Raw genomic sequence first — 12,770 nt, 5'->3', positions numbered from 1 at the left:
TAGGGAAAGACCATCAGTAGAAACTAAGAATAGTAAACATTTGTAAAACCCTCTGCCTTATAAAGCAGAATAAATTGAATACATATGATAAATGCTAACACAGATATGTTAATTGCTGAACTCAATATGAGCATTTATTTGGCATGGATAAATGCTTCTGCCAAAGCCTCCTAGTGATGCAAGGAATCCCAGCTTTGTTGCAATAGTCTCCTAAAAAAGACAAGCCTTTTTGTGGGTTAGGAACTGATTCTCAGTCCCGATTTCTAGTATCTAGTAATTATGTATCTGAGATGTAAAACAGAAACCTAAAAGCCAAGGATGGAGTCTCCCCACAGAGCAAATGAGCATTTTCCCAGTGACTGTAGGAGCAAAGAAGGAGCAAAACTAAGTTTTTATATTCAGTTATCATTACTCCTTCCATGAAAAGCTCCCAATGGCCCAACATAATGAAGACTTTTACACTGCATTTTAAGGAGAGTATGCAACCCACAAAGTGATTTTGTTGACTTGTCATTAAAACAATCAAAAAGTGAATAAAAATAACAATTGAAAATCCTCACGTCATCTTCACATCTTCTTCCCTTCGGCAGAGCTTTGACCACTACAGCTAGAGAGCTGAGAGGATTAAGTGCTTGAACTCAACCCTATTGGAGGTTCCGGTGATTTGACTCCCTCCAGCCGAGATCAGATTGGGGTGACCAAACATTCCATTTGCCATGGACTTTTTACCAGTTCTAATAGTGAAAGTCCTAAACCTTGAGAAATCCCTCAGAGCAGGACAGTCGGTTACCTTCTTGGCCTAATCCTTTAGCAATCCCTGTGTTTCTGAGTTAACACTCGCCATCTCTAGGCTCTGTTGTTACCTGTATAATGCCATTTATCACAATGAGTTGTGACTGCTTGTTTGCTGGTTACTCAGATGTCTGCTTTTGCAGGGCACAAACTACAACTGGAGTGTCTGTTCCCTTGAAGCTTTATTCAATGCCTGACACACAGCAGGTGCTCAATACATTTGGTGAGTGAATGTTTGATCACAGAATACTTGACTGAATGCTTATTTTGGCCTGTGTCTCTCCCTCTCTCTCAGATATAACAGTTTGTGCCCATGACCACATCAGCTGGCATCTGCTGGGAATGAGCTCGGGGCCAGAATTGTTCTCCATTCATTTCAATGGCCAGGTCCTGGAGCAGAACCATCATAAGGTCTCAGCCATCACCCTTGTCAGTGCTACATCCACTACCGCAAATATGACCGTGGGCCCAGAGGGAAAGTGGATCATATCTTCTCTCACCCCAAAACATTTGCAAGGCAAGAAACTCTCCTGACAGTCTTGCTTCTGAATGCAGAATGCTTTCTTCCCAGCACTAACTCTCTCTTTCTCCTTGCCCTTGCAAGCCACCTGCACCCCAGAAAAACTTGCTTTGGTTCCTAACAACCAAATTTAGGTACTTTGCTCTTAGATTTATAACTCGCTGTTTGGGGATGGAAAAAGTGAAGGAATTAACAAAGTTTTTTTTTTTTTTTTTTTTTTTTTAAATTAAACAAAAGCTGAAGAGGTCTCTAACTTCCTCGAAAGAAGAAAAGAGGAAGGAAACAAAAGCATACATAAAGATATTCTTTCTTGAGGTTACTTCATATGCAGCCAGAGAAAAAGACCTAGATGCTAGCACAAGATAAACTGCAAATTTACAGAAGCACTAAGTTGTAGAAAGTGTAAAAGGTTAGCATGAAAACATTAACCTTTACAGTGGGATGAACGCAAAGTCTAGCATGGAGAGGAACTCAATGAATGTGTGTTGAATGGATCATACACGGCATATAAACAGCTGAGGGGTAAGCTCCAAAGAACACCGGTGAATTCAAGTGGGAAAATAAATCAACCCAGGTTATGTGGTATCGTGTAAACAGAATAATGGATTGTTCTACTACACATTTTTGCTTTAAAACTGTTGAGAGGAAGGTTCATATAAACAGAGACTAAAATCTAAGGAGATGATATCACTATAGGAAATCATTTTGTTACCAAAATAATGTACAAGAAACATACATAAGGAAGAGATACTTCATGAGATCATTTCTGTTTCTTTTCACACACAGTAGTCAAAATTATATTCAAAATAATAAAACCATCACGACATCCGTGGAAGACAGAGTTCCCAACAATATTAAAACAACAATGAAACTGTTGTTTCTTTGTTGAAGATAAGTGCGTTATGTATTGTTATTAATATTTAATATTTAACAACAATTTGATTAAGTACTGGTGCTATCTTCATTTTACAGATTAAGGGACAGATGACAGAAAAAATGAGAATTTAACAAGACATAATTCATAGGATTTTAAGAAGTTAAAAATTATAAGAAATTTGCCAGCTCGAGAAGAAATCAAGGGAACCTTTCCATGTTTTTTCCCTAACTCCTCCTCCTTTTCCCCCTTTTAAAAGTCTTGCCTTTTCTGGATGCCACTGAAAGAGTTCCCAACTAAAATGTTCAAAAGTTGCCTGAGCATTATGTTCACTGTTATTATATTAATATAAACCTTATACAAGTTGATTTAAAGGATATGTATCTCCATCAACCATAATTTCTTCTCTCGAGTTATTTCGTTCTCTTTCTGCCCTAACTCAGCTGGGATGCAGGCTTACATTGACATTAAAAACTGCCCAAAGAAAACCAGGAATCCTAAGAAAATAACTCGTGAGCAGAGGCGGCACATGAAAAGGTGGGAATACTTCATTGCTGCAGAGGAAGTCATTTGGGACTATGCACCTGTAATACCAGCGAATATGGACAAGTGAGTTGTTAGGGTTTAAACCATTGGGCAAAGGTTCAAGATACATTCCATAGGGTCCTAGATGTTTGGGGATGAAATGTTGTAAGTTGACAGCTCTCAAGGGGGCACATGTATTGGTTTCTATTCAAGTCTTTTTGTAAAGATTAATCTTCAGTTACTCCCAAATCACCAAAGAAATTCAGCCTAATAACAACAGCAGCCACCTCTTGCTGAGTGCCCGCCATTGCCAAGTACTGTATTATCCCCTTCTGAGAGCTTCGCTTCAACTCTACAAACTAGACACGGCTCTTATTTCTTTTTATAGATGACGAAATGGGTCAGAGAGATTAAGAGATTTGGACATTCAAATAGTGCTTAAACCCTTGAAAAGGTATTCAAATTCACTCATAGTAAGAGAAATGCAAATTAAACTTCATGGGAATACTACTTTTATCTATCAGATTCACAAGTCCAGATGACATCATCTGTTGACAAGGCTGTGAGAAATAAGAACTATCATATATTGCTGGTGGAAGATTAAATTGGTAAAGGGATTCTGAAGAATAACTTGGCAATATGTATCAAAATTCTAAATGCATATACCCTTTGACTCAGCTGTCTCACTCTGGAAATCCAACTATACAGATATACTTGTTCACAGGTGAAATGATGTATGTACAACATATTCACTGTTGCAATGTTAGTAGTAGTAAGACTGGAAACAACTCAAAATGTCCATCAGTAGGAAACTAGTTTAATAAATTATGATACATTCATACAATGGAATACTAGGCATCAAAAAACAGGATGCAAACACTCTCTATGTCCTAACAAAAAAAGTTCTCCAAGCTATGTTATTAAATTACAAAGCCAGGATGTAGTATAGCGTGTATATATAACTGCCTTTTGTTAAAGGAGTGAAAGGGATAAGAATATTTATATTTTCTTATTTTAAGACATATTTGCATATGTGTACATAAAAGTATTCTGGAATTATACACATGAAATTAATATGTGGCTACCTAGAAAATTCAGGGAGGGTAGGGAGGTCCATTGAGGGTTATCAGAGAAAAGTGAGAGTTTTCACTGTAATAAAAATTATGTGAATGTGTTTTCTATTAAAAATAATTAAACTAGGAAAAAGAACCAAAAAAAATTTGGCCAAGATTATAGAATTGGTGCCAGAACTGAGATAGAAATCCAGGAGTGTTTGGCAACAGTCAGTGCTTTCCACTGGGCAAAATAAATTCATAAAATGATACTCTATCTTAAAGGATTGCTGGGTTAAATGATATTTCTGACTTTAGGTCTTTGAGGAACTGCCATACTGTCTTCCACAATGGTTGGATTAATTTACATTCCACCAAGAGTGTATAAGTGTTCCTTTTTCTCCATAACCTTGCCAGCATCTGTTGTTTCTTGACTTTTCAACCATCGCCATTCTGACTGTCATGAGATGGCATCTCATTGTGGGTTTTTTGTTTGTTTGTTTTGTTTGAGACGGAGTCTCGCTCTGCCGCCCAGGCTGGAGTGCAGTGGCGCCATCTCGGCTCACTGCAGACTCCGCCTCCCAGGTTCACACCATTCTCCTTCCTCACCCTCCCGAGTAGCTGGGACTACAGGTGCCCGCCACCAGGCCCGGCTAATTTTTTGTATTTTTAGTAGAGACGGGGTTTCACCATGTTAGCCAGGATGATCTGGATCTCCTGACCTCGTGATCCGCCCGCCTTGGCCTCCCAAAGTGCTGGGATTAAAGCGTGAGCCACCGCGCCCAGCCGCATTGTGGTTTTGATTTGCATTTCTCTAATGATCACTGATGCTGAGCTTTTTAAAATATGCTTTTTGGCCGCATGTAGTTGCTTTTGCAAACTAAGGCAATAAAGTTGGCAGGGGAAAAGTAGTTCATGTTGCTGCTCCCAAAGTATGTATCCCAGTAGCTACAAAAGATGGGTGAAGGAGGTTGCTTTTCAGTCATCTCCAAGGATTGGCTATATGGTGGAAGAGATAGCCCAATAGCACAAAACTATGATTAACAATGCTAGTAAATGTTTCTTGGGGTGGGAAGGTGCTTTTAGGGTTTAAGAAATACCTTTAAAACCAAAAAGGCTATCATAGAATAAGTGATAGGAGAGACTTTAGAAAAATTCCTAGTATTTTTTCCAGCCAGTATAGGCCTTTTCCCAGAGATATCAAAGGTCTGCTGTAGTAATGAGAATGACAGGAAGTTCTATGTAGCTGCTTTTAACCAGTTACCTATGATTTTTATCAGTGATGCAGGAGACAACTCAGAAGTTTCCAGTTTTCCAACTAGACAGAAAACATCAGGACTTTGCAAGCTACACTAAGAAATTTTTAGAGAACTAGCATTTTAGCTAATGTAAGAGCAGAACGTCTAAGCACGAGGGTTTCTCCATCCTACCGAGATCTCTATTCGAGAAAGTGGTTTAATTTTTTTTTTAATTTTTATTTCGCTTTAAGAAAATACAGGTCTCAGCATTTGGATAATTTCTCAAACCAAATTGGAAAACTTTATAAGAAAGTCATGTACACACAGTATGAAGATGAGTCCTTCACCAAACGTACAGTGAATCCCAATATGAAAGAAGATGGGATTTTGGGTCCTATTATCAGAGCCCAGGTCAGAGACACACTCAAAGTAAGTAACACAAATGCAGAATCATGGGAGAAATTAAATAGTAACATATTATGGAGTACCTGGTTGGTTTTTAATTTTAAAACAAAAAGGTGCTCATATAATTTTAAATTCAAATGCAACTTTTAGTTTTTATTTAGTATTTGCATTTATTTACAGCCTACTCAATAATACAAAGGATCTGAGACAGTTTCTCAAATTATAAAGGCATAAAACAAAGAGTCTATGTAACTGGGATAGAATATGGGGACAAAGAAAATAAAGCCACAGATAAGTAGATATCATGTGACCCTGTAAGGCTGTCTTCAGATTTTGTCCTAAGCTTTACGGCAGTCAGTGTGAAAAAGGAAATATGTCAGGGTGAAGTTTACATCATCTACGAAAAGAAAGTACCATTTATCCTGATATTGAGATCTAAGAGGAACTTCTTTAATGAGTTCTACAAAAGAGAGTGCTGAGTGATACAGTAGATGGCATCCTTGATAAAATTCTTATAACCAGCATAATACATTAAAAGTTGCATTAAAAATGTTTCTCATTATAGCTAAGATATAATAGTAAACACAATTGAATAGAAACAATTGTTACTCAGACATTTTTTAATATAGTCTAGGTATGCAGCTGTCTCATGAAGGTAAACTGCGTGTATCGAGAGCATGGAGTTTTCCTCAGACAATTCTCCTTAAATGTCACGTTACTTCACCAAGATAGATAAGAATTGGACAGCAGAGAATTAAAGGCTGCAATCTTTGACAAAATCCTAGAATGCAGATAATCTGCAGACAAAGGATGATCCAAAGGCTTTGACAATCAACCAAATAGAAGATTTAAGATTAAGGTTCTCTTTTGCAGATTAAAGAGCCTAACTAGGACTCCTGTGTGCTTTATGCACCTGACAAGGTCTATTCTGTTCATTTAAAATAGCCAAGGGACAAAAGCAGTTTTTTCCTCCATGCCTCTTTCCCTTCTTCCATTTCAGATCCCTTTTATGTGCTCTCAGCAAGTGTAGACATACCTTATTAAAAGTTCAGGATCCGGCTATTTGTTTGTGCCTCTCAAGAAGGTGGCTTCTTTCCCTCCTAAGGGTCTTACTCTGTCACCCAGGCTGGAGTGCAGTGGTGTGGTCACGGCTCACTGCAACCTCCACTTCCTGGGCTCAGGCGATTCTCCCACCTCAGCCTCTCAAGTAGCTGGGACTACGGGCACACGCCCCAACGCCTGGCTAATTTTTGTATTTTTTTTGCAGTGATGAGGTTTCACCATGTTGCCCAGGCTGGTCTTGAACTCCTGAGCTCAAGTGATCCACCTGCTTCAGCCTCCCAAAGTGCTGGGGTTACAGGTTTGAGCCACTGCACCTAGCTGAGAAGATGACTTCAAAGACAGTGTCCTAAAAAAATCTACCAGGCAGGGGAAGGGGATCATGGTCTAGAGATGAGAAGCAGATTCAAAATGAGATGTGACCCAAGCTGGAAAGAGAAGGGCAGGGGAAGGAGGACTTGCTTGGAGACAGTGATACTGTGAGGAAAACTTTACTTCTCCTAACTTATCCTCTAAAGTCAGACTTCTCTTTCCATTTTCCACCTTCGTGTATGAGTGAAACACTCTCTCCAATGCTCCTCCCAAGTGATGCGGGGAGATTACTGATCAGATAAACAGATCTAATTTTCCCACTGTGTGTACACATGTGTACACACACACTATCCAAAAGGTGAAGATGCAAAGCTAGTATCTTATATTATTTGTCATGATCAACCTGAAATCCTAGAATAAATTTGATTTGACTTTGTAGATCGTGTTCAAAAATATGGCCAGCCGCCCCTATAGCATTTACCCACATGGAGTGACCTTCTCACCTTATGAAGATGAAGTCAACTCTACTTTCACCTCAGGTTTGAATCTTTCACTTCTACTGAATCCAACTAGTGACTTCTGAGAGGCCGTCACGTTTTCCTGCTATTCTCCTTGCCCAGTGGTGTCACTGCTGCAGTCAGGTAGTATACGTGTAGGAGTATCCTAAAAATCATAGCCAAACCGTTCTCACTTCAGGAGTTTGTCTCCTAGTGGTAATAAAATATGGTGTCTTTTGTTAGTGTCATAGTGGCCTCTAGTGGAACAGTATCTAATGGCTCTATGCTATCCGGGTTCCAAGTAGAATATTTAAAGAATTCCTTTTGCAATATTAATTGGTTCTAACAAAAGCTTGTTTATTTATTTATTATCATGAAATAACTTTGCAAATGAAAACAATTTTGAATGTATTTTCTTTCAGGCAGGAACAACACCATGATCAGAGCAGTTCAACCAGGGGAAATCTATACTTATAAGTGGAACATCTTAGAGTTCGATGAACCCACAGAAAACGATGCCCAGTGCTTAACAAGACCATACTACAGTGACGTGGACATCATGAGAGACATCGCCTCTGGGCTAATAGGACTACTTCTAATCTGTAAGAGCAGATCCCTGGACAGGCGAGGAATACAGGTATTTTGTCCTTGAAGTAACCTTTCAGAAATTCTGGGAATTTCTTCTGGCTAGAACGTGTTAGGTCTCCCGGCTAAATAATGGGGCTTTTCCTTCAAGAGAACAGTAATTGTCAAGTAGTCCTTTTTAGCACCAGTGTGATAACATTTATTCTTTTTTTTTTTTTGTCTTGTCTATTTTTATCAGTACCATCACTGCAGAAGGCAAGTCTAGAGTGTGATAACATATTTTGTCTCAGTTTCAAATTCCAAGTCTGTTGGTATTGGATGTGTTGAACAAGTTGATTAGCCTCTCCTAATTTCTTCCTTTTATCAAATGGGTTGATACCCCTCCTAAAAATGTTACAGGTCTGTTTGGGGTTTAGTGAGATACCATCTGGTAAAAGTATAAAGCTCTTTACCAGTCTCTGTTATTTTTAGAGACCTGCAATAGGGAGAGAGAGGAGAGATTCTCTGAAAGCAACCATTTAGAAACATAGTTACTAGTGAAATCCCACCGAGATAATGGCCCATCTCTGTTGAGACTAAAGTATACAGGGGAATGTGAACAAATATACCGAATTTCTGAGTTCGTCTTCATTGAAGAATTACAGTCTCATGTGATTAAACTAAAATTCCCAATTATGCTAAACTATAACCAAAGAGGTCTTATCTCAAGGCATACAAGATAAACATATGCCTAGAAAATGAATTTCTAGACATATGGAAGATCCTGATTTATTGAACTAGGAAAGGAAACAGATAGTAGAAGCATAAGGCCTGTCTCTTATACACATCTAGATGTGTATAAGAGACAGGATGCATAGTTTGCAAAAATTTTCTGCCATTCTGTAGGTTGCCTGTTTATTCTCTTGATAGTTTATTTTGCTGTGCAGGAGCTCTTTGTTTCAATTACATCCCATGTGCCAATTTTTGCTTTTGTTGCTATTGCTTTTGGCATGTTCGTCATGAAAACTTTGCCCATGCCTATGTCCCAAATAATATTGCCTAGGGTTCTTGTCTTCCAGGGTTTTTGTAGTTTGGGGTTTTAAGTTTAAGTGTTTTGTTGTTGTTGTTTGTTTGTTTGTTTTTGTTATTTTTGAGACAGAGTCTCGCTCTGTTGCCCAGGCTGGAGTGCAGTGGTACAATCTCAGCTCACTGCAACCTCTGCCTCCCAGGTTCAGGTGATTCTCCTGCCTCGGCCTCCCGAGGATTACAGGCATACGCCACGACACCTGGCTAATTTTTTTTTTTTTTTTTTTTTTGGTAGTAGAGATGGGTTTTGCCATGTTGACCAGACTGGTCTTGAACTCCTGACCTCAGGTGATCCACCCACCTTGGCCTCCCAAAGTGCTGGTATTACAGGCATGAGCCACCGCGCCAGGCCTACATTTAAGTCTTTAATCCATCATGAGTTAATTTTTGTATATGGTGTAAGGAAGGGGTCCAGTTTCAATTTTCCGCCTACGGCTAGCCAGTTTTCCCAGAACCATTTATGGAATAGAGAATCGTTTTCCCATTGCTTGTTTTTGTCACGTTTGTCAAGGATCAGATAGTTGTAGGTGGGCAGCCTTATTTCTGAGTTCTCTATTCTGTTCCATTGGTCTATGTGTCTGTTCTTGTACCAGTACTATACTGTTTTGTCCTCCAGAGGGCAGCAGACATCGAACAGCAGGCTGTGTTTGCTGTGTTTGATGAGAACAAAAGTTGGTACCTTGAGGACAACATCAACAAGTTTTGTGAAAATCCTGATGAGGTGAAACGTGATGACCCCAAGTTTTATGAATCAAACATCATGAGCAGTAAGTCAGAGTACTATTTTTGCTCATCGGTTTTTCATTCCTGTGGTTGAAATATGACTGTGCCTAGAGTCAGAGACATGGATTAGAATCCACTTGCTAAGGAGCATCTCCAATCCTCACTTCCAGTCCAAAGACTTGGTGATGAAATCCGTAGGTAACATCATAGCAACATTTTTAAGCAAGAGGTCAAAGGCTTGCTATCCTTAGAAATGCACTTGATCTTCTATTCCAAGCGTGCGTGTGTGTGTGTGTGTGTGTGTGTGTGTGTACACAGATGTACTCTGAATGGTGAGGAACAGGGTGAGGGGGTAGGACTAATGGAAGGTGTTACAGGCCATGTCAATAGTATCCTAGACTGAGTTCAGGGTGAATATATGGCCAGGACAGAAACAAGGCAAGTAATTCAAAGATGAATTGACACATTAAAGTAGAGCAAAATGAGTATAGGGACCCAAGAGTCTTGGAAAGGCAATGTACGAAGAAGTTTAAAGTGATCAGTAAGACATTCAGAACAAAAGGAATTCCCTGAATGAGGTTTCCGGCATTTGCCGCAGTTCTAAAGTTCAGTAGCCAAAAGCACTGCCATGGCGTCTGAGAGAAATGTCACTGAGCCAGCTGGAAGTAAACTTCTCCACAACAGCCAGAGTCCCCCCTACTGATCCTCAGAGTCTAGAATCATGGTAATCACCTTCTCTAGTAGGTAATCACACACGTGAGGATGATTTCTCCATGTTCTGTTCATATAGCTTCAGATGACTGACAGCTAGGGATTATCAGAGCTGACAGGTGCCAGGTCAAATAATTCAAACAGAAAATTACTCTCAGTTTTCTTTGCATAAGTTCCTTTTGGCAGTGAATCTATCATAGTTCTAGACCAGTGCTGTCCAGTAGAAGCTACGTATGAGCTACATGTGTGATTTAAAATTTTCTGATAGCAACATTAAAAAGTAAAGAGAAATAGGTGACATTAATTTTAGTAGTATGTTTTACTTAACTCAGTATATCCTAAATATTATCATTTCAACTTGTAATCAATATAAAAATTAATGAGACTTACTTCATTACTAAGTCTTTGAAATTCAATGTATATCTTATACTCACAGCATATCTCAGTCCAGTCTACCCACATTTCAAGTGCTCAATAGCCACTTGTAGCCAGTGGCTACCATATTGAACAATGCAATTATAGACGATTTAGAGAAACATCTAGAATGAGGTATAAACTAATAATGTATCATGTAAATTATTAAAGTCAATTTAGTGATTTAAGTAGGTATTTAAATATTTGTTAATGCCAGTCATTATACTGGTACTAAGGCTAAGAGTGGTAATCAAGATAGACATGAGCCCCGCCGTCATAGAAATCATACGTTTGATTTTTACTATGCTTAGTTCATAAGTAAATAGAAATATTGCCTACAGCAGTGTCCCTTTTAACAATTATGGAAATGTATGAACTGGATACTCAAATGGAAACTGTGAATACTATATAGATTATAAGACAGCAATAAAAACTATAAAATATGCTAAATGGGCTTTATTTTTTGGGACATTACTTCTTACCCAATGACTAGTACATCAAAAAATGAATTTCTTATATTATGCTTTTCCTCCAAGTGGAATTATTAGAATATCTTTAAAGGCAGAGAATGGAGCACAAAATATTTACTATACATTTGACAAATGAATGACTAAATCAATGTAAATGGAAGGCTTTATCTTTTTCCTGAGATTTCTCCTTTGGCTAATTTAGGAGAATAATCTCTCACTGGAAAATTCTGAGTTTGATCTTCTAGTCACATGTTAGACTAGATAAAGCTTATCTTGGATAATCACTGCTTTGACACAACCAAATTAACATGGAGACATTTATCTTAGGTATAATTAGACACATGCCCTTTCGTTGGCATAGACCTGGAATTTTAACAGATTTTACACTTTCAGCTATCAATGGCTATGTGCCCGAGAGCATAACTACTCTTGGATTCTGCTTTGATGACACTGTCCAGTGGCACTTCTGTAGTGTGGGGACCCAGAATGAAATTTTGACCATCCACTTCACTGGGCACTCATTCATCTATGGAAAGAGGCATGAGGACACCTTGACCCTCTTCCCCATGCGTGGAGAATCTGTGACGGTCACAATGGATAATGTTGGTGAGTAAGAGCCTGGGCACTCAGAGAGGAAGCTTGCTTTGAATTTCTGGTCTATAAAGGTCTGCTGCAGCTCTCCAGGCTATCAGTGCTCCTCTATTTATCTCCCTGATCCCCTGCAGACTTTCCTTTCAATGTTTCTCATGGTTTCTCTTTGAGAAATTAATGACTTAAATGGATCCAGTTCTTTAGTGTAGGTTATATTTTTCCTTCTCTGGGCAAATTAGGAAGATATACAACAGCAGAAAAATAAGGCATAACTTTGAGGAAGAAGCATAAATATTTTGCCCACAAAAGAGCATTTCTTTTATCAAAATGCCCTTTTCAGTTTTTTGCGACAGCCATCTTCAATCATCAGGTACAGTGCCTTAGAAGCTGCTTCAGCAACGGCTTTGGAGTTTGTCAGACTGGAATGCAAGTCGTGATCTGCCACTCAATCGCTGTATAACCTCACACAAGTTACTTGGCCTCACTGAGCCACAGATCATTTATCTGGAAAACAGTGTAATCACCTCTCACAGAGTTACTTTGACCATTAAAATAGTAATATGTGCCAAGTGCCAAGTGCCTAGCACTCAGTAGACACCAACAATGGTAACTATTAGAGACTCACCAAGAAATCTTTAATGTGCCAGCAATGCATGCCATTTCAGAGATTCAAAACTGTCCTCCTGAATTATTACTTAGAAACATCTAAATGTCTCTTATTTGTGAGGATAGAGCTCATCATCAGCCCTTTAACTCTAATTCTAAGACAAGATGTGCTGTTAAGATATTTATGATATTAAAAGTCCATTTTATTCTTGATTCATCCCTTTCTTAATATATTTTAAAATAGTGAGTAACTATCTGTGCTGGAAGACCATTTTTCCCCTCTAATCTCCACTAAGCAATACTTTTGGTTTTTATTCTGTTAAGCGAGATA

General features: G+C 38.7%; 1 protein-coding gene across 1 annotated transcript in view; it reads left to right on the top strand.

The window, feature by feature from the left end:
• F5 (coagulation factor V (proaccelerin, labile factor)) overlaps nt 1-12,770 on the top strand; it is a 71,360-nt gene that overhangs the window by 28,881 nt on the left and 29,709 nt on the right. Inside the window, 7 exon segments of the mRNA XM_011979948.1 lie at nt 1,088-1,309; nt 2,630-2,795; nt 5,253-5,430; nt 7,217-7,316; nt 7,697-7,911; nt 9,541-9,691; nt 11,636-11,848. Of these exon segments, the coding sequence (XP_011835338.1) occupies nt 1,088-1,309; nt 2,630-2,795; nt 5,253-5,430; nt 7,217-7,316; nt 7,697-7,911; nt 9,541-9,691; nt 11,636-11,848 (1,245 nt within the window).

This window comes from Mandrillus leucophaeus, unplaced genomic scaffold (genome assembly GCF_000951045.1).
Source record: "Mandrillus leucophaeus isolate KB7577 unplaced genomic scaffold, Mleu.le_1.0 Scaffold207, whole genome shotgun sequence".
NCBI lineage: Eukaryota > Metazoa > Chordata > Mammalia > Primates > Cercopithecidae > Mandrillus > Mandrillus leucophaeus.
The sequence above is the reverse complement of the archived record's forward strand: the minus strand, read 5'-3'. Positions and strand labels throughout refer to the sequence as shown.